Source organism: Amblyomma mixtum, chromosome 3, assembly GCF_055824585.1.
Source record: "Amblyomma mixtum isolate Tamu chromosome 3, ASM5582458v1, whole genome shotgun sequence".
Classification (NCBI taxonomy): domain Eukaryota; kingdom Metazoa; phylum Arthropoda; class Arachnida; order Ixodida; family Ixodidae; genus Amblyomma; species Amblyomma mixtum.
Genome location: NC_143014.1, coordinates 150,406,374 through 150,433,191, shown reverse-complemented (window position 1 = coordinate 150,433,191; position 26,818 = coordinate 150,406,374). Strand labels below are relative to the sequence as shown.

Genomic DNA, 26,818 nt, shown 5'->3' with positions numbered 1-26,818 from the left:
TTTCGCTTATGGTCAAAGACACCACTGCCGATTGACTTTTTCAGTGCAAGTGCAGAATTCCAAAACAGAGGCCTCTGCATGGTATGGTCTTAGTGCAGAAATGATGATGTTGCTACAGAGGAAGTGCCTTGATACTGTGTTAAGTAACTTGGCCCAGGTGTTGACCTGGGCCCCTTGATCCCGGAGGGGCATGGTTCATGGCCCCTTTAAAGCAACACATACAATCCTACAAGAGGTTTCTGTGGAGAACTTTATTCACAACGAAGGCAAACTTGTACAACGCAACGACTGACGGGTTGCGCAAGTCAATGCAGGATTTTCAATGCTACGTGACATTACACCACGAACAGAACATCAACTGCACGAAATACATGAGGATGTAGTCGAAAAAATGAGCTGAATATGTGAAGAAACGCGGCCACTGGTGGTTAAAAAAAAAGAAAAAAGAAAGCAGCCTTGTCGGTATGAGCACTGGCGTAATGACGTATAGAGTTAAGGCGTCTTCTGGGATCCCTTCTTGCCAATCAGAGACTTGTGGATATGAGGGATCACACCACCACCTGCGATGGTTGCCTTGATCAGAGAATCAAGTTCTTCATCACCACGGATGGCCAGCTGGAGATGGCGAGGGGTGATACGCTTCACCTTCAAATCCTTGCTAGCATTGCCAGCCAATTCCAAAACCTAGAAACCAGTCAGGCAAAAAAACAGCTTCATTAGCCACAACAAGTAAATGACAGGCTCCACACAAAGCTTTCAACTAGCACTTTTCTAGCCACAGAACTGCAATTGATTGAGGGCCAGGACTTTTGCAAGCTTAAATGCTACAAAAGTACAATAAGCCATGCTAAAATTAAAGAACCAGAGCAAAGTGGAAGTTTGGGCTAGTTCGAAAGGCATGGCTCTGAGGGGAGGCTGTGTCCCTCTGTCCTTGTTTTGCCAAATGCCTCCCTTCAGAGCCATGCCTTACCAAATAGCTGAAATTTCTACTAATGCTTGTCCCGTGTCCTTTTCTTGCCCTTGCTTTGTTGCACTGAGCCTTCCAAAGACTTTGAAACATTTGCAACATTTGAAAGCACACTGATGATCCAAAAATGCCGGGCAAAAGCCAAATCACCACAGAACACCTTACACACCTCAGCCGTCAGGTACTCCAGGATTGCTGCACTGTAAACAGCTGCAGTGGCCCCCACACGACCATGACTGGTGGTACGGTTCTTCAGGTGCCGGTGAATACGCCCCACAGGGAACTGCAATTCACAAAGAATCTACTATTACATGCTTATCTGGAACGAATTTACACGATAACAGCATGAACTCGCACACAGTGCTTAATCATGAAAACGGAACGACATGACGTGCGAACAAATCCAAGATGACTGCGTGCACCATACCAGTCTGTGCAGTACTTACCGCAGAGACAAAAAGGAACCATGAAAAAAACAAAAAACAAAACACAAAGTATATGTAACAAACAAGTCACAGAGAATGAAAATTGCAAATGAATGATGCTTAACAGAATCTCTAATGATCACTACGGAGGACTTTTTCTGAAGCTAGTGCTCCCAGTAACATCAGACAGCAGTCAGCTTTCTCAGAAACTTCGCAGTTAAAGAAAAATTCGTCCTGATCCGGGGTTCAGACCCGGGACCACCGCTTCGCCGGAGCAGTCACTCTACCAACTGAGCTAACCGGGATGGCAAGCTTATGGTAGGGTGAGAGCGAATTGATTAATAACTCTAAGTGGAAACATTGTTGGTCAAATGTTTAGGGGAATCCCCTAAAGTGGAATAGACTTGTAATAAGGGAGTAGTTACTCATTAACATCCACCCAAGCTTTCCTTTGTAGCCGTATGGCTGGGTGTGTATGCGTGAGCAAACCCCCCCCCCCCCCCCCTTTTTTTGGAGCAAACATTCCAAAGCAGAAAGTGAGTTCAGTTGTTGCCAGATAAGTTTACTGCAATCCAGTTTGCTTCTCAGTCCTTGACTAGTCACCTAGTAGTGTAGTAGTTAGGACTGCAGCCACTAAGAATGTAAACATTAGACCATGTCTTGATGGCAGCATAGGAAGAGCCAAGATCTTAACTCTTGTTACCACACCACTGTGCTATCGCCGGTGGACGAAAAATTTGAAGTGGTACGGCAGCTCGACCGCTATGGACTTGCTGAGTCATTGAGCTTAAATTTCCGGCTTAGTTTAATTTTTTTTGCCAAAACTGGCAATTTTTTAGATGTGCTTGAAGTTGGGGGTGTGGCATCGGGCGCTTCGAACAGGCCGTCAACATCTGGAATGGCGCTTGATTGAAAAAACCCCGTTGCACGCAATTCTGCTGCATCGATTGGCACGGACTCTGACGACGATGATGTATAGTCAGATATTGTTTCAAGCTCAAACTGCACTATGAGAGCCCGGAATACTGGCCTGTGCGTTCCGTTTCCTCCTCAATACAGCCGTTACGGTGATGTGGTGCCATCTAGTTTGTTCTTCATAGACTACAGTTTCGATTTCTGTGTAGACTGCAATTTTCCCATGACACGGAAATTTTTGAAAAGCCCTTGAAGCGGAGGGTACGGCAAGCACGCTTCGAGCATGGCGCCAGGTGCGCACTCGGCAATTCTACTGCATCGACTGCAAATATTTTCCATGCTACAAGTAGCAGTCTCTGGTGACGACGTTGCATTTTCAGATTTTGGTTCAGACGCTGTAACTGCACAAACGGATCCCAGAACGTTGGCCTGCTAGTTTTGCTTTTTTTTAGTCTGCTTGTGCAGGCGCATCTGGTTTGTTGTTCAGACAGTTCCATTTTCGGCCTAGTTAGTCATTTCCCACGAGTTGTGTATTTTTGAAGTGCCCTTGGAGCAGAAATTTATTGCAACATAACATGTGGTGAGGATGGCGTCGATTTCAGGCACTTCACGTGCCCGGATGAGTCCCACTGCACGCGATTCTTCAACCTCTGTAGCTGATTTTCAAGATGGTCCAAGCAGCAGTGACTTGGACGACGATGTAATGTCGGATTTAGATTCCGCAGCTATACTTAATTGTGTTTTTATACTTTCGCAATTTTTTTTGCGAATTAAATAAGTTCAAATTTGTACACTTTAAAACCATGCTTTCGTTTGGCACATAACATTACACTTCCAATTTTTTTTTGTTCGACTAAAAATCATATCAAGGACACTCAAATGAGCCTTTTCAAGAGGCATAAAGAAAATTTCTAGCTCGAAAACTACTCGTTATAATTTTAATATTTTAATGCCATGTTTTAGAATGAGTGAATTGTTTTGTCATTTCTGGAATGTTTTCTGTAAAAGTGTTTTGAAAGTTATTGTTATATAAACAAATTTAGTTTTTATATTTTGTTATTTACCGATTTTTCACATTAACCAGAATTTGTGTTCAAATATATTTCATTAGAAAGTGCATTCTACCTCGATCATTATGTATTTCATATACTGTTATTTATCACACTCTTTAGAAAAAATGTTTGTCCGAGACATAAAAAATGGTCCTTCCTGTGGTAACAAAGGAGTTAAGCGGCCTGTGGTCTAATCTGAGGTCGTAACACTATCTGCTGGCTAAGAGAAGTTAGCGGACATAATGCTTACAGTCTGCTGACTAAACACCACAGTTTAAGTCAGAGGAGTACAAAGCCGAGCCTATGACAACCATGTTGCTGGTGCCTGCTGAATAAGTTGGCCAGCAAATGCTGGCCCAGTGAGAAAGTGCAATGATGCTGCCTTTAAAATTTAAACTAGTTATTTCAAAAGAGAATATTTCGCTACAAATGTACCGTTATCTCTAAAAGGTTGCAATATAAAATGCCACTTTTATTCTCGATGTGACTATGTGAAAATACAATGAACCAAAGTGAGGCATGCGTAACGAATGGTTTAGTTCAAGCAAAAGAATTGAAGTGCTCAGTGCATTGCACCAAAATCGTATGAACAGGTACGTAGGCATCATCTCATTGACTGCCAAAAAAAAAAAAAAATAAGCATTCAGTGATGTGACTAGCCCAAATAACTGTGGAGCACCTTTCAGAGCAGCCAAAATTTCATTATGGAGTAGATGCGTGTACACACACACACACACACACACACGCACGCAATAAGAATATGTGCATACCTTCTGGTCCTTAGTGCCTTTTAACTACGTAGATATCTGTATAATAAAGTTGTGTCACCTTTTAACTGCACATTATAGTAGAGTGTCAGGTCTGAATGCAATCCACCTACACGTCATGGGTTAAAAAAAAATAATTGTCTTTTGTGGTTGGCACTAGACCTAAGCATGATGAGCTTTGCAGTACTGGCACAGCACATCCTAGAGACAACCTCACTGCAAGGCAAGGTCTCAGTTTGGTGAAACAGCGATGAATCCGCAGTGTCGCTCAGGCAGGAGAGTTCGTTTCGTATGGAGCCATGGCGCCATCCTACAGCACGGAAACCACTGTAGACATTACTGAGGCCAGGCGCGTAGATTACGTAACAGGCACCACGCTCTCGTATTGCTCACATGTCGCGAGGACTGCGCGTGCACAGCTCTGACTGCAGGAGGAAGCATAACCTCCACTGGCGGCAACGCAGCACGCAGGTTCCAAAGGACAGACTGAAAGTTCGTTTAGAGTCGCCTCTGTGTTCTCCCCTCGGTTTGCTCCATGCTGGCGCCAAGGTCACTCACTCGCAGCGTACCATGGCGCGCTGAGTCGTTAGTGCACGACCAACCCGACCGTCGCTAGGCATGCCTATTCGATCACTCCGTCCGCGACGAAACAGTTCCTCGCCATCAGCGAAAATCGCAACCAGTGAGTTCAGTAACTGAACTCATTACTGCCTTGACAGATTTACAATGCCCAGAATGCAGTTTTATACTGCTCAATGCTATTGGTGAAAACCCTCGCCGGAGCTTCGAGAAATACGAGTTAATATGCTGCTGCAAGCGCACTCACTACTTGCGCAGTATCCACAACTGTGTACGCTATGCGTGGAGATCAGCATAACAGCTGCCCTGATCAGAAGCAACGTTCGGAGTATTTCTTCCGCACTCCATTATTGTGGGACAATACAAAGAACGAAAAATAAAGTGTCCTTGCCCGTGCTAAGCATTCAAACAGTCTTAGCATATCCGCATCCTGCCACCGCATCAGCAGGTGGCAGTGATAGCAAGTGCAGATTTTTAGACATCTACAGCCAACACGAGCTGTGAAAACATTGCTCTTTCACTGTACGGACATACGTTTTACACAGTATTCAACCAAGAACATGTAATGCGATTGCAAGACACAAAACAGCAGCCCCCAGAAGTGCAGCTGACTGCCACTCAGAAATGTCACCAATTTACCTGTATAACAGGAATAATGAATTTCAATTTAATCGAGATAAAAACTGGTGTTGTGAGAGACAACCGTTGAGCGCTGGAAAAAAAAAAAAAATTCGCCGGACGTTTACCCTTGCGGCAATGGAAATTGCAGCGATAGCGGGGGAGGTGGCGAAGCACTGATGCGAGCACATAAAGGTGTGGGATGGTGTTTTGAAAGTATTGCTAGCATTTCATTCGCTAGTTAAATTAGCAGAGAAAGTCCGCACGAACACAGTACAGCGGAAGCCCGCTGCGAACCAGCGTGCCGCCATTTGTAAACACTGCGTCTGACATAAAGTTGCTATTAACTAGAGGGAAAGCTGGTGGCCCTCCACTTCGTCCACCAAGGACTACAGAGGCATGCCGGAAAGATACAGGCTTCAGATTGACATCTGGTGGCATGTTGGTTGTTCTAGCGATTGAATTTTTGTTTAGTTTCATTTTCATTGATGTTTTGTGCGCTACGTGGTGGTGTAGTCGTGTAGTTATCCAGCCAAGCGGGCAGTTCATTTGAGACCAAGCATCCGAAGGCGCTTGACTCGAAGTTGGTTGATTTATCGGGGTTTAATAACATTCGAAAGCAACTCAGGCTATGAGGGACGCCTACGGAAATTTCGGCCACCTGGGGTTCTTTAATGTGAGCCGAGCATAGCTGCTGGGCCTGAAGTCAGTTTGCCCCATTGTTTGGAACCCTTTAGGCGGCAAGCTTTGTATGTCCAGTGGGAACTTGTGCCTTGAAAGGTGAAAGAAGGGAACCAAGTTTTTGTGAATGTTCACCTTACTTAGTGGGCCATTGTGACCACTGTGCACATTTCTGGTAGGGGTCTCCGAGACACTTCTCTTTCAGAAGCACAAAGTACTTCTACAAGCGCCAGCCACGGTCGCATTGCAGTCAAAGCAATGCAAGGTGACATGGGTTGGTCCTTGTTCAAGGCATGGTGGGCCCGCAAAACACTCCTTTTGCCTCATGGATGACTAGGCAGGCGCAACGGGTGTACCGATACCTGCACTTTAAAGGTGTCAGGTCACAGTGGTTTGTGCGAGTAAATGTACTGCACCAGAAGTTCGGCTCTCTGGCACACCTCGCCTGCGAGGAAACAGAGCGAAGGAACAACAAAGTCATCCAGACGAACATACGAGAAGAGCTGCACGAGAACAGAGTTGGCAGTGCGCTTGTCGAGGCACGCATCGCAGAAGCGTCGCCACCGGGGTTGCGGACCACACCAGGTGCAGCTTCAGTGCGATAAGAAGGTGGGGATAACCAGTGATGGTCCATTGAGGGAATTTTCTCCTTTTCAGGGAATACAGGGGGAAGGGGTGCTCATTATAGCAAGGCCACTGTGAGTTAACGCTAGACTCCGACCTATCACTGGCCGTGATGCGCAGGGTCAAAAAGGGAGACTGATTTTTAGCCTAGTGCATACCCCCACTGCATGCTGCCAGTCAGCATGCTCTGATTAGTCCTTACACGACAAGTGTGCGCGCAGCTGGCCGGTACTTGGCACTTTCAGCATATGCACTTTGGTTTTGATGCTGTATACGCACTATTGACTAGGTTACAAAAACTGCGACTGCAGGTGCAGTTGGCACCTCGTGGAACCGAACTATGCCAGTGTCTCACACGTAACAGACGAATTTTCACCATTCCTCAACACCTAGTGAAAAAGGTGGGTGCCCCACTTGTCTGCGACACGTGACAGAAACTAGTCGCAGTTCGGTAATGTGCAAACGAAGACGAAAAATGGGGGGGTATATCCACGACGCCATACAGTGAGTAGCCTCATGGATATACATACACCCAGGCTTGCATGAAAGCACGTGCAAAAGCCTGTCTGCAGCATTAATCAAAAATGAACAGCCTAAGAGGTTCGTTTCTAAGCTGTGTAAAAAGCCTCTCAAGCACATTTGGCAGTCCTAAGCTTGGGTGTCCTAAGCTTTTGAGAGAACAGGGCCACTGAGAATGCATAATGAGCAACGCTGCCGAGCTCAGAAGCAAAACCTTTAGGCTGCATATTTTGACACAGGCTATGTGTGCAATCAAACCTCATCCTGGCAAAAAGTGCACAAGCAAGCATTTCCCTACCCTTCAGTGACGAGTAAGACTGATGCAATGCCTCAATTGCACTGCATGCAATGTCACGATCTTTTCCTGAAAAGGCTTTGCAGCATGCTTGTTTCGGTGCAAAAATTTAATTCTCTGCCGATTTGAGAGTTACAAAGCTAATGTGCTTAAGGGGAGCTGTGTGTTCTTTTTATGGGAAGTTTCACACTTTTCAGAAAAAAAAAAAAAACTTTTTGAAATCTTACGCCTCTAGTGACAATGCTCAACGCAATCGGCAGTGAAGTTATGGTGTGCCGGCCAAAAAGCTTTTTGCTAATGGCAGTTCACAATAAATAGTGGGCAGAGACTTAGAATAGCGTGCACCACCAATGCACGCACACTAATTGGTCCCGACTCAGCAGGGGTGTGCACAGCTAGCCGGCACCTGGCAAACTCTGGCTGATGTGAAGTAAGCAGTATGCACCATGCTGAAAGCAGTTTTAGCATAGCACGACCCTCTTCAGCAGGAAGCTATCTGAGCGTGCACATATCGTGCCATGCTATAACTAATAGAATGTAGATGTGCTTCGATAAAAACATCAAGTGGAATAAAAATGTGCAAACACTGTTACCAATTGGCATTGTTTCCATCATGTGACTGCTCAGAGCGGTTTACATATTTGCTTGGAAGCATCTTCTTCGGCACATATTCAAAGTTCACACCTTACGCTTATGGAGGTTCAACGTCCAAAAGGGACTCAAGCTATGAGAGACACTGTAGTGAAAGGCTCCGGAAATTTCAACCACCTGGGGTTCTTTAACGTGCACCGACATCGCACAGTACACGGGCCTCCAGAATTTCAGCTCCATTGAAAATAAACCACCACGGCCTGGAACAAACCTGTGTCTTTTGGGTTAGCAGCCGAGCACCATAAACACTGCGACAGGTATGCACTCGAGAGTCACAGGGCCTAAATGACTAGATGCGTGTAGAAATGGTTCGTATGCCTCCACAAAATCAAGGAGATATTCGAATATGTACGCAATACTTTGCATTCAAAGATAGCAGAAGTCCAATTGGTTGGTCACATTCTAACCAGAGGTCCAAACTGTCTCAAGTTCAAGAGCGGTTTAAACAGGACCCTAATTACCTCCAGTAGGTCTTACACACCGTATCAAACTGGTCTTTATCACTGCACCCATTACAATGGCACTGAAAACTAAAAATTGACAACTTCAAATGGACTACTGGCTGCGATATTACAGGGATGCAGACTATTGTATACTACTGGCAATCTAAATGGTGCATACGACTGTACGCACAAAAAGTCCCATAGGTAGCACACTGATACGCTCGTTATTACACAACACATCTGCATATTAAGCAAACACAGCATAACTAAAATGTTTTTTATCATACAAGGTATCAGAAGTTAGACCTACTAAACTGCATTCATTTGTGCCACCTCCCAGGTCAAAATTAAACGGGATAACTGCTTAACGGGCATGCACCACTGTCTTCAGCATGAGGGTCGCATAGACAGGCTTACAGGACGTTTCACCCAAGACTTTGCACAATTTTTAAAAATAGGGTTTTGTCAGCGGTGTGGTGAACTAATATTGAACAGTTAACTTTTTAACTATTACTGTTAGGCTCCTTAATTACCGAGTGGCATATAGCCCCTCTGTAAGTAACATCCATATCAGCTTTTAGAATTTTGAAAACGCAATTACATCGGCGCTGTGGCCTAGCATATTTTGGCCATTTCGACGAGTTCCATGCACTGGAGAGGTTGCTTTGCCTGCAAGCTCTCTGAAAGCGCATGCATTTCGGCACGATGTAGCCGAAATTTGTTGGGCCACAGAGCTGAGGGTAACAGTGTTTTCGAAATTCTAAAAACTGATATCGATAGTACTTAAGGACCCTATCTGTAATAGTTAAAAGTTAGCTATTCAATATTACTTAACCAGACTGCTAGTTAGCACATCTTAGCTATAATCTGAAGTACACCCTCCCACTTTTTTAACCTGAACGCGCGAGCGTCGACTGCCGGGTGCAGCGGTGCCCAGGCGAAGCAGAGTGGAAATCAGGAGAGGGAACGAGCATCCGCGTCCATCATGCCGCTGTAGCTAGCGTCGTCTGCTTGGCTGTTCTGTTTCGTGCGAAGCAAGTTTTATGGCCGAGTTCTGATAGTTTGTTTCGGGTTCTATCTGCAGCGTGTTTGTGGCTCTAGGCTGGTGGAAACGCGTAGCGTTCCAAGCACGACTCTAGGCCTCGGCTGCATTTGCGGATAGCGTCACGAGAGCATTAGCGAAATTAACGCGGCAATAGCGTTGGTTGCCTGCAACGTACAGGCGGACTCGATTGGTTGACTCCCGTTGTATGAATGTGCCTAAACCAGGATGCGAAAAACTATTTTCGAGAACAATGAAAATACCCATACCATGTGAACACAAACATATCGCGGAAAGCAGCGAAACGCTGTAAAGAGCAACAGACGCTGGCGGCTGTGTGCACTTGACAGCGTCTATGCTGAAATGAACGCATCGCCACGAGAAATGTTCTTTCCATTTCAATTCTCACAATTAAACAACAATTCAATGCGTAACTGCAACAAAAAACATCGGGGCCAGCAAAGAAAAGCCGCTATTAGCAACAGACGCTGACGTCTGCTTATACATCAGACCGCGTCTGCGCTGAACGCACACCACAGCTACGACAAAAATGCTGCGTCGTATTTCAGTCCAGCACATTACTCAACCATACAACACCACAGGCACAAAAATATCTGGGAGAAATCGGTTGAGGTAAGGAAAGGCGCAATAACAAGCAACGAAAAGCGGCTAACAGGAACAGACGCCAGCGTCTGAATCCAGTTTCCCGCGTATCCGCTGAAACGCGCGCGGCACGAACGCATAAGTGCTCCACACTACTTCAATATGGCACATTTTTTTCGCCTTACTCATACAAGCGCCTTGTTGTCAGGCTCCCGCTAACGCAATACCAACAGTCAACATCAACAATGCAACTCCTTCCCTCGTTCCCTCCAACAGTGCAGCCCGTAAAAAAAAGGCGGGCCGCAGACAGCGAGGAGGATGAAAATGGCAACGCTGCTGGCGACTACTTGCCGCCATAATACCGCGTTGCGGATTTGTGCTGCTCGGTTCTACAGGCCATAACTACGCGCGCACAACAGAACTCAGACTGTGGTTTCCGCGGCGGTAATATTTATGCAGAGATAGGCCTAACACCAGCCCAATCCAGGAGTTCTAACGCGTAAATATTTAGGGCAAATCTATAAAAACCATGAAAGACACACATGAGCAATTTAACAGGAATATTTTAATTTTATGAACTTGCCTGAAGTCCCGCTCTCGCCGACCTGGAGACTGCTTTGGCTTTCGCCTTTCCCGAATCTTTCCCGGCTTTGCCGCCAGCCTAGTAATTGACAAAAATGCGATCAATAAGGCAGTTTAGCATAAAACTGTAGAAACAGCAAAACATCGAAGACATTGCATAAAGATGAGGAAGTTATCGGAGGAAATACGGCTCATAGTAACAAAGGATTACTCGGATTGCTTACCATTCTTCAACGATCAGCTCAAGAACAACGAACGATGGCTCCCTCAGAGAACCGCCGATGCCGCCAATAGTAACCGCCAATAAGAAGCTGGGAAGGGCAAATACAAAACTTCAGTCACGTGATAACGTTGCACCAATGAAAACGCAGATGGTGTACCAGCGTTATTTTCCAGAAGTTTCGCAAAAAGTTTCGTAATATACAATTACGAACAAAACCTCGCTACGTATAACCATAAAAAAATATTCTATGGTATTTTTTTGTAAACCAACATTAAATAAAAGATTATTTTTATACAACTGCAAAGCTCTTACCTAGTTATAATAATAAAATTAAAGTTACCCAAACGCGTTGTATATAAAACAGTTTATATATAAAGTTTAACTTCCTGTTTTTTCAATAATTTTAAATTTTCTTAGAAAGCTTATTGTTAACTTTTTGAAATTATTTTGCTCAAGGTGCAAACTGAGTGCGTACTTGCGTAGGCCAATGGGGTTGTATGTGCCATATCTGTGACCATCAGGCTAAGTATGTAGGGGTTCAGATCCGTTATGGAAGGGAATAAAGAAGAAAGTAAGCGTTGTATTCAACTGGCACAAGCTTACATCGCACAGGGACACAAGGAAAAGGCGCTCAAGTTTCTTCGTAAGGCTGAGCACCTGTACCCATCAAAACTCGCCAAAGGTGAGCGGTGCCTGCGGTAAACAAGAATCCACGTAAGCCTACGGTCTGAAAGTAACTTGGGACGTCGGAGCCGCGCTTACCACTTCGTAGGTTGGGCTGTATGAATTTTTCACTGACACATGATTGTGTCTGTCACGTCCGGATAGGCAAGGCATGTTTTATTGAAGGAGGTGACCCACATAAGCGCCGCGGATGACCATCGAAATAGGCCTACTGCAGTCTGCATGCAAATAACCTGTAGAAACAAGCCGTACGTTGTTTCCGCTGCTGAACTGACATCCCCCAAACTCGTCGTTCACATGTCCCTCTCTGATCATTTATGTCTTGTCCAGGTGAGGCAGCAGACCTGCTGGCAAGGCAATAAGTGCGTCGGTTGACATTTTGAAGTATAGGAAAGAAGTGTTCAGCCAACACTTGTTCATGTCTTCAGATATTCCACATAAAGGATCGTCTGCGCCGAGCATTTTCACTTCTAGTTTATTTATTTGTTTGCGCATGGGTATACTTTTTGGAGCTAGCTTACACGTGGGTAGGCAGGCAGGCGTTTTGAGGCATCACAGCGAGGTTAATTTTGGGATAGGGACCAGTCGAGTTTCGTCAGTTTGTCTGATAATGTAGTTCTTCTAAATGGGGTCTTGGTTGCTGTTTTGGGTTATTTTCGCACTTCACTTGATACGGGGAATGTGGCGTACTGGCGTCCCTGCCAGCGTAAGTTTTTTCCCGTTAATACGGCACTTCCTTCTGCCAAGGACGTTGCGTAGGCTTTCAGACCCGAAACTTCGCACGTTTATCACGTTGCAAGCTACTTACACGTATATCCTATAGGCAGTTTTGATCAGCTACATGATGACACAAATAATGGTTGGCCGGTGTGCAGGCATTGTTAAAAGATGTCCATGTCATGTCACTCATGTCTAAGGTGCCTGTCGACACCCTGTTAGCATGCCTTTAATTTTGGCATGTTGCATGAGTGTCTCTGCAGCTTCTGCTTCGTTGAAAGCAATATGTTCAGCAGCTGTCCACAGAGTGGCTTCAGCTCTCTGCTTTAGCAGTTCATTGAATGTTTACATTCATACTAGGAGAAACATTATTGCCTGTCTCATGGACTGCTTGGCACTAGGAGTGAAATACTGTAAAAAAGGGTCAGACACAACACATTGTGGAGACCGAACACATTACCCATGGCACTAGTTAGCCAAGCTGCTCTTGCATCATTGAAAAAAAGTGTCATAACCATGTTGTTTAATAGCATCTAGAATAAGTAACTTGGAACTTCAAATTTGTCTAATTTCTTCTTCACTGTACACCACTGTTCACAGAAGCAAGTCACAATCACAATGGCCTTTCATTATATTTGTTTTTTTACAGATGACTCTCTTAGTGTAAAGTTTTGCTCAGTAGCCAGAGTGTCTGTATTAACAAGGCACGACTGTACCAGCATGAACCAGAGAATGAAGCTACACTACGTCTTTGCACCCAGTACCAAGGTGTATTGAGTGTAAGGATGTATTGTAGTGCTTCATGGGCCAATAAGTTGGGTCATGTGCAGTTGGCACTGGCCGTCACGCACATGGTGACCCTTGCTAAGTGACCAGATTTCTTGCTGAAAATATGCCATGGCTTTCTGGTTATGGTATTGCTGCATCATAACCAATTAGCCCAATAATGATATTGTAATGTCCAAGTTTATGCATACTGAGAGACAGAAAAACACCTTTTATGCAATCTTTTTTTCATTCCTTGTTAGAGTGAGCATTGCTGTGATGTGTTTTTGTTTACTGTTACTTTCTCTGCCCTTTGTAAGGTATCAGCAGTCACTGATAATGTTTGCAGGGTAGCCACGCTGAGATGCAGTATCATACCTCGGGTCACTTCTTATCTTCGCTAACGGACAAAATGATTAAAATTATTTAAATCTGCTTGTCTCTGTTTGCTAGTTGTTTCAAGTGTATCATGTAAAGGGTAGCTGTTGCCCTTTTTTTTTTTTCGTTTGCATAATGCAGTCGGGAATAAATGTGTGAATTCTGTACAAGTCTGTTGAATTTCGATGAAATGGGGTTATGGTGAAAAACTGTGCAATGAAAAACTGACACAAATTTATGGGCTGTTTATCATTCATAACATAAGAAGACATCAAATTATAGGATTCAGCTTGAGAGTCCAACATTTTGATTTTAAACTCAATTAGTTGGGCAAAAAAGTTTATTTTGTGTACGTTTTCTAAAAAGCTATCGCTGACATTATTCACTTAGAACCGTGTTGAATGGCACTGTTAGGAGCAAGACTACATCAAGCAGTGCCACTCAGCTTGGCTGTAATACTTGCAGCAAGGTTCATTGTGGGTTTAGCTACCTTTGGCCCTTCAGGAAAATAACCATCATAATTACAGTTGCGGAAACTTGGCGGCATGCATAATTCATTTTGGTATTATGGGAACACCCAGCTTTTCTTTACATTTTGTGCAGTGGTGCTGATGTCTTATATAACATTCACACCTCCTTTACTTAACATGATCTTTGTTAATGTGGTCCAGCCTCTTTAACCAGTTACTTGCATTTTATTTGTGAAAAATGGCTGTTGCTCCATAAAACTGACTTGTTGCTACATTTATGGCAAACATGTATCCCTTGATTGAAAAGCTGTTGAAGGGATCTGCATTGTTAATTAGATATTGGTTATGAATGTTGAGAGGTCATTAACATAGGTGTGAGATTCCTTCCTCTCTTTTTTTCGCAGTTGTGGCTTGTGCAAACGTCGGCACAGGTGTCCATTAAAGGGGCCCTGGAAATGGCCTAATTAGTGTATTGGGCATTACTTCACCGTGTGGCGCATGTGCTCTTCCTGTCCTTCAGTCGTATCCTAGCCTTTCCAAACTCTGACACTTTGTGGCATAAAAAGCTCGCAGCCTTCTGGGCAGACCTTCTGGACAGAGGTCATTAAAGGATGAGCTACATCATTAGTGAGAAGGGTGGGGAAAATGTTCGGCTTAGCAGTGGCAGTTAGACATTAAAATGCAGAAGAACAATGCGGTCACTAGGTCGCATGCTTTGGAGACCTATTTAAGGGAAGGGATGAAATGGCAAGGAAACTGGGTGTGTAAATGTAATCTGTTTTAAATGATTCCTTTCTGGTGGTGCTGCCTGAATGATGCCTGAAGGCTGAGCTTACTTTGGTTTATTGAGTCCTTTTTTGATTTGTCTACTTAAGTCCCATCTGTTATCAGTACAGTTCTCACTTCTTAAAACAGCACAAAAGATGCAGACAAAAACAGTTAGGACTTATACAGTGCTGACTTTCAACAGCGTTTATTGCAGAAATTTACATGCATGGCCTGTTGCGCCATTGATGGAAAACAGGTGCAATGTACAAGCAAGAAAAGTGATCCTAATTGTGTCTCGCATGCCTTGCCAAGAGGTCACCTAGAGCTGTGATTCATTGTGCTCAGTGATTTCCGTTTTGGCACGGTCCTTGCTTCTTATGCAGATTCGGCACTTAACGAACATAGGTTTGCACTCTTTCTTGCGTCTTTGTGCATTCTGAGCACTGAAGATTAAGGTCTTTGCAATTAACCATATCGCTTTTGTGTTCTCATAATCTATCATTCAGGCAGTGCCCTGTTTGTAAATTGGTTTTTGAGGAAAGGAAATGGCGCAGTATCTGTCTCACATATATTGGCGGACACCTGAACCGCACCGTAAGAGAAGGGAGGAAGGTGGGAGTGAAAGAAGAAAGAGGTGCCGTAGTGGAGGTCTCCGGAATAATTTCGACCACCTGGGGATCTTTAACGTGCACTGACATCGCACAGCACAAGGGCACCTCTTGTGTTTCGCCTCCATCGAAACTCGGCCGCCGCAGTCTGGTTCGAACCCGGGTACTCCGGCTCGGTAGACGAGTGCCTTACCACTGAGCCACCGCGGCGGCATTTTTCCTCAAGGTAGTGGAATTTCATATGCGGGTTAGTCCTTCGGTGCAGTCTACAAATCAGCTCTGCTGTTTCATCTCGGTGTGAATTCTTAAGGTTAGGACTACCACATATTCCCTTGGAAATGTAGTGCTAGCCTTTTCCGCATACGGGATATTTGCAACTGTTGTTTTCTCTGGCATCGCCAGACTTGTGAAGTATTTTGTACATGATGCAAGCTTTGAAATGGCAGGTAATTGGAGCTATGTTATGAGGTAAAGTTTATATTCTGGGGAGTTGATGTGTTGAGCCATGGTGTGGTTGATTCTTTAAAAGCAGTGTCCATAATATGGGTGGACATCAGCATAGAGTGAAATGTTCTGCAATAGATCAGGGTCCCGATAAATATCTGTTCTTATGGTGGGCATCATTATTTCCGCCGTTACTATGGATCACTGCTAGATTGCCTCAAGTCAAAATCTGTACGGTGTGGTCATTGAGCAATTTGTTTGTCTTGCATTGTAGTGGCAAATTTTCCTCTTTTTCGCCTGTTGCATTTGTATCCATGGCGAAGTTTGGAACCATTGCTTTTCTGTCTTTTTTTTTTCTCCTTCCTCCCTTTGTGCCCTCTGTAATAGACCTTATAGAACAGCTGCAAAAGCTAAATGGCACGACGAGCTGCGACGGTGACGCACAGGGAAACAACCACCACCACTCGCGCAGTGCATCTCCAGGAGGGGAGCCACCTTCACCAGACACACGACATAGAGCTCGGCCCATGGCACGTGATGGCTCCGAAGAGCGTCGCGCAGCAGACTATACCAAGGAGCAGATGGAAGCAGTACGAAGGTGGGGCCTCTGCTTCTAGTCATTCTGTGAAAGCAGCTGGGCTAAGGTTCCTTCGCCTAAGAAAAAGCTTGCTCGGGCAGAATGTATCCTACTAGCCGCATTTAAAAAGCCCCTTGTGGTTTTTGTGCCATGCTTCTGTTCATTTTTACTGTTGTTGGTGTGCAAAATGTAGTGCAACTTCAGTTAAAATTGACATTTAATCCTACCTTTTATTGTTGAATTTAAAACTTCTGTACTTGCTATTTAATGCAAGCCTGGATCTGAAGGACATATTCTCAGCGTAACTTACCTGCCAGCATGGCTTGGTGGGTGTACTGCAGTATTTGGCCGCTGAGCCTAGAAGTGTGGTTTCAGTCCTGACCAATATGGCCGCATTTATGTGATGGCAAAATACAGCAGTACCTGTGTACTATGATTTTGGTACAAATAGGGGATATTCAAAATTCAGCAAGTGCTCTTTCCCACATAACTGTGTTGCCCCAAACAAGATGTCCGACTTCGCTATAAAGAAACTATTTGGGCTGCAGGACAGGCGCTAAAAGTGTGGATAGAATGTAAGGAACGTATTTTGGAAGAATCAAACAAAAAACTAGTCTTTTCTTGCTTTGTTTCAGCTGGAAACGCATGGTCAGCCATCTTGTTTGGGACAACATTGTTATGCGGTAAAGCGCACTTGTGGAATTTTGAATATCCCCTATTGAGGAACACTAGGTAGCAAAAATTAATCGAGAGCTCTCCGCTCTGGTGTGCTTCGAAGCCGAATCCCCAACTGTTGCTTTGGCTGTAAAAATCCAGCAGTCAACCTCGGCATAAGTCAAGACTTTATTAGTCATTGAAAAAAAGGCTAAGGTTGCCTTTTATAACTATTTGTGCTTTCTTTCATAGCAAGCACCTTTGTAGCTAAATAAAAGCGAGGTAGGTGGCAATATTAAGGCAAAGAAGTCTTGTCTCTTGGCAAACCAATCATTTCTGCATGTTCATATTGCCTTGTGCATGGGAGCTGTGATGAAGACTTATTCTCGTCTTTTTCCTACAGCTGAGCTACTGAGTGCAGTGTAATAAATGAGCTATTGTGACATGAACTGCAGTAGCATTTCAAAGTGTTCTGCATGTGGTTAGGTTAGTGCATACAGACGCTCAAGGGATTCAAGCACTGTAACAGAAATAGGTGTTGACACAAACTGATTGTAAGGGGCGGCCCTTTCATGCACTATACGAGGTGTTCACATGTTGGAGCTCATTGGGGAGTGATGTGCAGTGGAACTCTCTCCCGTGGGCTGCATCCACATGTGTAGCTGAGAGCCTAGACGGATATCACTGTTGCCGAAGAAACCGGCAGCTAAAACAGTGAATGCTGCTGCTCACATCCCACGGAGCATGGGCTGCGGATTTGCCAGACGTGCGACGAAAACGCTTTTTGTCACCCTGCCTAGAAGGGGATGGTTTGTGCTGGCCAAACAAACCATCCCCTCTCTGCCATCGAGGCCTGTGCCACCATGCTGCCTCATTTCTGATGTTTATGGTCGCACAGTGCACACTCGCCCTAGCCGGAGAAAGGTAGATCACCTGTGGGAATACCGCTGTAGGTGAGCCTAGCTCATCATGATCCTAAAAATTTTGCTTTGAACACGGTTTAATCATTTCAAAAGTTTAGATGTATCTAGTTCATGCCGAGGTTGTCCTATATAGCAGGTGACGGTCCATCGTCAGCACTTGAAGGCCATGTTTAGTAGGGTATTAGCATTCTGCTTGGCAGCAGGGCTGGCAGTGCCTGTTCTTAAATGCTTACACCAATTTGTGCGAAAGAATATTTCCCATTTGCAGTTAGTGACAGTGAGAGGGGCAGAAGTGTGACTGTTGATTGGTCAAGTGATGACTTAGAAGGCACTGCTGCCTTGGCACTGGTGCTACTGCGGTGACTCAGTGGTTATAGTGCTTGGCTGCCGATCCGAAAGGTGCAGGTTCGATCCTGGCCGCAGCAGTTGAATTACTGTGTACTGTGCCGTGTGAGTGCACATTAAAGAACCCCAGGTGGTCGAAATTTCCGGAGCCCTCCCCTACGGCGTCCCTCATAGCCTGAGTCGCTTCGGGACGTTGAACCCCCATGAACCAGAAGGCAATGATGATGAGGAATGCTGGTGGCACAGCTCTTCGTGTTCCATGCCTCATGTTATTGAACACACTTTGCAAACTTTATCTAAAATACGATGGGATAAAGCACTGGAGAGCATTTTCTGGCAGTATATTTGCGTATCTTTTCTTAAAGATGTGTTGCTCTTGAAATGCAACTGTTGAAAGGCTAAAATCATTGTTTCTTTGCTTTGTTTAATGGTAGCAAAATTTAATCTGGTGCTACAGTGAGAAAGTGGGGAAGACAATGAAACTGTGCTCTTTGAGATAGCTCCAACACCAAGCGCGGAAGCTGTGAGAAGCAAACTTCTGGAAGTACTTGGGGCCGTGGGGCAAAGCGTGCAGTGCACACAGAAATAAAAAGTTGAGTTGGCTATGAACACACAGAAGGTGGCATGGGTCGTTGAGAAAGGAACGACAGTAAAATTGCAGTGAAGTGTTGGAACGCGAAGCACATGGAAGTGGCAGCAGGAAACAGGTGCATGGCGGCACAGTGTGAGCGGTACTGCCGCGCATTGACTGTGTCGTGTGTTCACTACTGCCTCTTAAACGGCGCTGAGGCTGCGGAAAGTGACGCCGTGTTCATGCAAAACTTTGGTTTTCACATGAAATCAAACTCTCATTGTATTTGTGCAAATGCGGTAGTACTTCCACAAGACGTAAACAAAATCGAAAATGTGATAATTTAAAATAAATAACTATCACATAAAGGGACAGTAAGGGAAGGATTGAAGGTATTTATGAGTGTTTTTTTATAAACGAGCACTATGTGTAGTACATAGCCAATTAATTACCAGAGAGCATCCTCAGAGCCATCACTTTACTGTAGAGGGGTTCTACTGTACTAAAAATAGCACGAAACATTTTTGAGGATTTTTGAGTATATGTACATGAGCTTGCTTTTCAGTATTCCAATGCTATAAACAATTGCAAAGAGTGCTGTATTGATTGCTTCTCAGAAAATTGAGAAACATAGCTATTTTGACCCCAGCTGCAAGAATAATCTTTTGTATAGCTATGCCACTTGCTTAAAGGAAACCCGCCACTAATTATTAAAGCTAATGACTTCTGTGATACAGTAGTACAGGTATTAGCGGGCGTCAGAAGTCAGGTGAATTATGATAGCTAGTCACCTTGTTAACTAAATTTTAATAGTCAGCTTTTTAACTAATTATAGATAGGCACCGGGTTGTAATAGGCACCGGGTTGTAATAGGCACCAGGTTGTAATAGGCACTGGGTTGTAATAGGCACTGGGTTGTAATAGGCACTGGGTTGTAATAGGCACTGGGTTGTAATAGGCACCGGGTTGTAATAGGCACCTGGCTGTAATTAGATTTGTAGCTGGCCTTTAGTAATAGCCATTTTAATTTTTGGAATTTCGAAAACGCGATCATGCTTTGTGCTATGGCTTGACGAATTTTGGAAATTTCTAGGTAGTTTGAAAATTTTGGCAGTGCGTGCAGGGCAACGCCCACTTGTCCACTTGACCTTGGGGTGCATCTTGCCACATGACCTACTCTGCCCTGCCTCAGGCGAAGGAGTGTGGGCGGTACAAAGGTGGTCATGGGGAATGTACGCCATAGAGTGGAGTGCCATCACACCTGTGCGCCGCCAGCGCAGGATTTTTGAATTGCTATTGCAACCAGGTGCCTATCTGTAAAGTTAACTATTACAATCTAGTTAACTATGTTGTTAGTTAACATGATTCACCTTTTTTCTGGCGTCTCCCTGAACGCGGGCTTCTCTGAAAGGCACATGCATTTTATATGTGTGAAAAAGTGTGCATGCTTGTATGCTCTTCCATGCGTCACCATGAGCCCAGACATTGAAGTATATATCTATGTTGTTTAATTGCAGAGGTGGGCTTTCAGCCTTACAGTGGTGTGCGCTTATTCCATCACTTGGTGGTGACCAAGAAAGCTGTAATTCACCTCTCTTGGCAGGGGAGCTTGCTTTACTGTCCACAGTACTCAGGGGTGGAAGTGCTGCGCCAAGCTACGCCTAAACGGCAATTTATGCCCATTGCAAGTATACAGAGCCAAATTTAGCTGAGTGTTATTGTCGGCTGGGCAACACTGGGCGCTCGCTACGAAACGGACGCAACCGCATTCGCATCGACAGTTTCGTTAGCTTGTGCTTGTCGGCGCGGCTGTCACAAATGGCTTGTACAAGCATGAGCAAAAATAAGTACTTTTAACTATTATCTGGTAATATAACTTCATCGCGGCCGGTATTGTGAACTTACCTCAATAGCAAGCTGTATTGATTGTGCAGAAAACGAGATACCAGGTTCACTCGCATATTTTGTGCACTTTTTTCAGTAATTAAGGGCTCCAAAAAGAGATGCGGAGATTTCGCGAACACGTCCTTAAAAAAACTTCATGAACGTCATAATGCACATATATGTCCTACATTGTCGCGCATACGTCGACTCCCACTCGCACCTCTCGCTGGTCAAAAAAAAAAAAATTCCATATACAGGTCGACGCAACCCCCGTCACCGCGCGATGGTATGACGCCGCGTGCTCAGCTCTAAGCAATAAACGTGCAACGATACAATCGTAGAGCCAGTGAAGATAAACGGCGCTAAAACTGCGTCTTCGCGATAGGCCCGGCTGACTAGCGGCAAACCGAACCGCCAGCGGTTCGGTTGTTTAGAATTTTGGACACCTTGCCCTTGAAAGCAACCGCCGGCGTGAGTGGGCCGGGTAAACGGCGCGCGAATATAACTTCGTTTACCGGAGCTAATTTAACAAACGAAATTACGAACTACTTACACGTGGAGCTGCGAGGGAATGGGCAGCGGGCTTTCTACCTGTCGTGCTCGCACCTCGCAGGCAGCAGTTATGAAATTGCTTTGACTTGGCCTGGCCAGTTACGTGGTTACGTCTTCACAGTGGTCGAGTGTACTGGCTAACAGTGGTGCGGCCGGTGTCCCCTCGCTGCTCGCACCTTTCGCAGCCATACACGGCAACGCGTTAGCGCCGTTCTTCCACAGCCTGCCTTGCGTGCACCCGTGTGTACGCTGGTGCATTTTTTTTTTCATATATGTTTGGGTAATAAATTATGGGTGCGCAATCAAGCGAGGGCGCAAGTTATGCGAGTAAATAGGATAAGTTAGCCCCCTCGTTGGTTTGGCTGCGCAATTTTCCGAATTTTAAAATCCATCGGTTGGCGGGTATTGATTCATTTTGTTTTTGGTTCTGACATAGTATATTCGAGATTCTGCTGCACTGTTTTGACGGTTTGGTTGTGGCTATTAAAAAGTTATGCAGAACGAACTGAAAGGCTTTAAAGTTTCCTAAGCAAGTCCTGTCGCTTGAATTCTCAGCGCATTGTTCATGACAGAATCAGGCGAACAGTGCAGGTCTTTTTTCCTTATAGCTCTCACTGGCATGATGCAATTAAGTGGATTGAGTGGCACAATTTTTGGTATCAAACCTATTTGCACACTTGTTTCTGTGGTGAGCGAGCTGACACTTGTTGCTGGTTTTGTTTTTAAGGTTTAACGGCAATATCTTTGTATTCTATATGGCAGTAGCTAGTTCTAGTCCACTTTGCTTCTAGTTATTATATTTACTGCAAGCCAATTGCCATCTGTGATCCATTTTTCACTTCTTTTCTCTGATACATCCAGTAGTAAACCAGTCTGAAACAGTTTACCGTAATTGTCTTGGCTAATGCTTTACCACTAGTGTCATAGTCACATATGTGGTGTTTTTGGAGTGAAGTGCTCTGGGTTTGTTTAATACAAATAAAACTATCCCCATTATGTTTTGTTTTTCTGAACTGAAATTATTAATAGCCAAAGTACTGCAACTACTGTTCGTAATAGCTGCCACATGTCTTTTTTTTTTATGAACCCTAGCAAATATCTTCAGACCAATTGCTGTCCTTTTCATTAATTCGGGCCTGTGGGATCCGTGATCATTTTCTATGCAGTTTTTGGACTAGTTGCAAACAAAATTGCTCTCAGTTGCATTTAAATGTCGCCACTCTGCTCCAAAAGTGCTCCGAAATAGCCTACAAAGTGCTCCAAACCTGCTCCAAAATAGGGATTTTGCTGCTCCAAAGCTGCTCCAAAATAAGACTTTTGCTGCTCCCGTGCCTGCTCCAAAAAGCTGGAGCCTGCTTCCACCCCTGAGTACTGCAAAAGGTGGTTTGATCTGGGTTAGAAATGGGACGTGAAACAATACACACCATTTGCTCTAGTAGCACATGAGGTTCTGCGAGCTGGGAGGTTTTGCAGTGAAGGTGTTGTTTTGGCTTAATGATACACGCTTGTTCCCTACCTTTATATTTTGGGCGTTTCACATAAATGTATACATAATTTTTAAAAATAGGCTTTCTGAGTTAGAAGAGCGCTTTTTCGGCATATCATTGTCAGCGATGTAGTACATCGGAATACAGCTCAGACGTGCTAACTGGCAGGCCGCTCAACTAACAATGAATAGTTAGCTTTTTAACTATTACTGTTAGGCCCCTAAATTATTGAGAGGCCTGTAGCCCACCATATGAGTTTTTAGAATTTTTTAGAATTATTACTTGGACTCTGATGATGGAGTAGTATGGGAAAGGAATGAAGTCTTTTCTCTGTTCCTAGTCTTTGCTTTAATTATTGCTGCTAAGACCACGAGTAATTGTATTTAAAACCATTATTGTGTTGCGGAATGGTTGTGTTTGTGAGTGCATGAATTGGCTTATTTTTACATCTGGCTCTGCTGCTTGCATTGTTTGTTGTGAAGTGCTGTGTATTTACAGCAGCTTCAGTTGAGGTGGTGATGTTCTCATGTGGGCCTGTGCTCTTGTGGCATCGAACTCTTGCAGAACGAAGGTGTGCAAAGATTACTATGAGGTGCTGTGTGTGAGTCGGGATGCAGACGAAGAACTCCTCAAGAAGCAGTACCGCAAGCTGGCACTGCAGGTGCATCCAGACAAGAACAAGGCTCCTGGAGCAGGAGATGCGTTCAAGGCCATTGGCAATGCTTATGCTGTGCTCAGTGACCCTGAAAAACGCAAGTTGTACGACATGAACGGTAACCGGCCGACTCAGCATCAAAGCTATGCAGGCGAGAGCTACGACTATAGCCGCGGCTTTGAAGGTAAGCTTAACATCAGTTGCGCTGTATTGGTATTGTGGGGTCCACATTCAGAAATATATGTCTGTTGGTATAGGTTAGTCACAGCCATGCTAGCATACAGTGGACTGACTCCCTTAAGACAACTCTGGCAAGCTGGACACAGTTTGGTTGTCATCCAGCCTGGCTGTAGCGGAGATCAATTGTGGGTGTGCTTGTATGAGACGTGTGGTGTTTAAGTGCATTCTATGCTTAATGTGTAGTAAGCTATCTTTATTTTTTTCTCTAGAAGCGTGAGTGTTGTAAGCAGCCTTGTGAGAAGCATTAATTAGATGCTCTCCTATGGGCTTTGAAATGGCTAAAACCCATGAGGAGAGTAGTTCGTAGAATTTTTGTAAAATGTTTTGTTCTTGAAAGACGTAATTTAATATTCCCTTGTGAAGTCCTCCATATTTCGAACTCTCCTTGTGTGCAGCTGACTAGTTGTGCCTGTACACTTTTATACAACCAGATATTTCAGGCACTTCTATTGAGCTGAACTTCTAATAAACTCAGTGTATCCACCAGGCTTGTCAAGTTTTGTCTTGAAGGGAATCTGCTGTAGAGCCCCTTAACACTAGCGTGACAGAGCCCTGCAAGTTCTCAGTTCAGTTCAACAGATGCACCAGAAGTATGAAGTCTTGCAAGCATATAGGCAGTGTTAGTGTGGTATGATTGAAACATAATGAATATGCAAGGACACATAGTCACAAATCTTGCACAACACCTGCATATAGTCTCCTACCTGTAGTGATGGTTGGTTGCAAGCTTTAGCCTTTTTTGCTACAGCTGCTTTTCTCTTTCAAAGTGGACAGGGACACAAATGCTGATGACTGCAGGCAGCCTTCATTCTGAAACACCCATTGTTTTGCTCATAGTGCAGGAAAGTAAAACCTCATTAATTCGAAGTCCCAATGACCATGAAAAGTATTTGAGGTAACAGAGTTGTTGAATTAACTGAAAACAGCAAAAAAAAGGGACTCGGGCAAAAAATTTCATTGCAGGAGCGTGCTATCTTTATTGGACTAACTGCCATAATCGCATATTGTCACATAAAATCTTCCCCCCCCCCCCCCCCCCCCCCTTCATAAAAAAACAAAACTGCGCTCCACCCTGCCTTTCTCTCTCTTGTGGCCTGACTGACTAGCAGCAAAAGGCCGATTCACGCGACGGTCCGTTCGCCCGCTGCCCGCTCATCACGTGTTCATATGCCACTAAAAGCTGGCCTGCGGTCCGCTGGCGTCGAGCGGACGCGAAGGACCAAAAGAGCAGACGACGCACTGGGTGCACCATAGTTGCCAGATTATTTTAAAGAGTGTGGCAGCGCTGGGCGAACTGGTTTTTCCTCCCAACCTATGATTGTGCGATTGAAGGAAAGAAAGACTTTGTTGAACTCAGAGGAAGTACTGCGAAGCGGGTGCGGCCCTTTGTCCAATTCCTCAATGGCCTGGGCCATCTTGCTAGCCCAGTTGCCCGAGCTATAGCGCACGCATCTTCGCGGGCCGCCGCTAATTCCTGTGAGGGGAGAGGCACCTGAGCTTCCTTGCTTGACCAGTCCGCGGGCCGACAGCGCGCCTCTCTATGCGATGACGCATGAACACGTAGTGCGCGGGCTGCGGTCAAACGGACTGTCGTGTGAATCGGCCTAAACCGAACTGCAAACGGTCCTGTAGTTTCAGATTCCAGCATGACGCACACTTCGGAGATTACCGGAAATAAAGCCTGTTAATAATTGAGGTGCTGTAATTGGAAGTTTTCGCATTACCTACTGCTCGTCCGATGATGCTACTGCTAGTGTAAATTAGCCAGGTAAAGAGCGCACAATTTTAATATTCTTTAGCGGAACCGATTTGCGTATGAATAAATGACTTTTTTCAGCCAGGAACTGACACAGGGTGCGTACTTACCCGCTGGTCGTCTGCAACTACCTTAGACCGTGCAAATAGGTCGGCTCTGCATATAAGTCAGCCCCCCCCCCCCCCCCCCCGTTCTTCAATTTCGGATGGTCGTTTGTCTGGAGAAAGGTTAGCTTATATGCAACAGTGCTTGAAGCAATCACAGATGCCGGTAACCTAACCCTGTAACCATAGCACACCGCTCATAGAAACGGCACAGACTGGTGTTGTGTCCATCGTGAGAACAGAGCAGGAATGATTGCATTGGAGGACTTGCACTGAAGCTGCTAGGGGTTGGAGGTGTTTGATGCCAGCGCTTCTGCTGGAAGATTTTATAGATCACTCACTGTCATCATGTTATTTCTACTTCTCCTTATATGGGCTTTATATGCGCTTGCTTATTTTTTGTCACCAGGAGACATATCTCCAGAGGAGCTTTTCAACATGTTCTTTGGAAATGCCTTCTCAAGTGAGTTGCTCTTCATTTGGGTGTCTGTGTGTTGGGGGTATTTTCTTAAATGTGCAAACAGTTCGGTTCAAGAAAAATCAGGGAATAAGCTCTTGGTCAGAGTTCTTTTAAGTGTTACAATCTGCCAACTGCCAAGCCAGCTTGGCTCGTGAATGCGGAGTGCAAGGTGAAGGGGCCATGGTAAAGTGTCTGCTGCTGCTGCTGCTGCTTTTGAGGCGTTTTTAATACTGCCATAGATGTTGCTGGCTTATGAGAGCTGTTAGGGCAATAGTCAAACACAATCATCAGGATGACTCATAGCAGGATCCTAGTGAGATTTTTCAAAGCTGCATCCCATTTCATCTGGAATTTTTACTGTGTGATGAGCCATTTTTTCCGGACAGACGAAATTTTAATTTTTTTAAGCAATTTTGGCGTCCCTCAATAGAGGTACAAGTTGGAAAAGTCTGTAGCTTTTATGAAACTTGCATACAAGTGGGAAGTAGTGTGGGGCCTAGGGAAGGATAGTGGAAGTTGCAGAGTAGTAAAGGGAGAAGCGGCTAAGATGTTAATGCATACAGAAAAGGGGAGCCAGCCATAGGGTTGGTTCAATTCTACAAATAATTGGTATGAAGTGTAAATAAAATTCTGTTGTAGAATTTTCATCTGTTGTGAATTTGTCAAAAAGTTATAGCAGAAAAAAAAAAAACTTAAGACAGAAGGGACTTTCATCACACCTTATTGTTTGGTATCATAGTTTCTGTAGCGGTGTTTTAGGCAGAATACATGTGTGAAAACTAATTCAGTG

The 26,818-nt window shown here is 44.6% G+C and overlaps 2 protein-coding genes across 3 annotated transcripts in view; one reads left to right on the top strand and one right to left on the bottom strand.

Moving 5' to 3' along the window:
* Nucleotides 1–231: 231 nt before the first annotated feature.
* On the bottom strand, nt 232–11,093 carry His2Av (Histone H2A variant). The gene is made up of 4 exons (XM_089581529.1): nt 10,988–11,093; nt 10,765–10,842; nt 1,137–1,250; nt 232–684 (listed from the first exon to the last, which is right to left on the bottom strand). Exons 1-4 carry the CDS (start codon nt 10,988–10,990, stop codon nt 493–495), a joined length of 387 nt encoding a protein of 128 aa, XP_089437655.1. The 5' UTR covers nt 10,991–11,093; the 3' UTR covers nt 232–492.
* Nucleotides 11,094–11,466: 373 nt separating this feature from the next.
* The window catches only part of LOC149352360 (dnaJ homolog subfamily B member 14), a 41,272-nt gene continuing 25,920 nt past the window's right edge, over nt 11,467–26,818 (top strand). The window contains exons 1-4 of one of the 2 annotated variants that reach the window (XM_089581527.1): nt 11,467–11,668; nt 16,208–16,418; nt 23,378–23,652; nt 25,978–26,031. In XM_089581527.1, coding sequence (XP_089437653.1) covers nt 11,536–11,668; nt 16,208–16,418; nt 23,378–23,652; nt 25,978–26,031 — 673 coding nt within the window. In that variant the 5' untranslated portion in view covers nt 11,467–11,535. The remainder of the gene's footprint in view (nt 11,669–16,207; nt 16,419–23,377; nt 23,653–25,977; nt 26,032–26,818) is intronic. The other variant, XM_089581528.1, reaches the window with a different exon arrangement.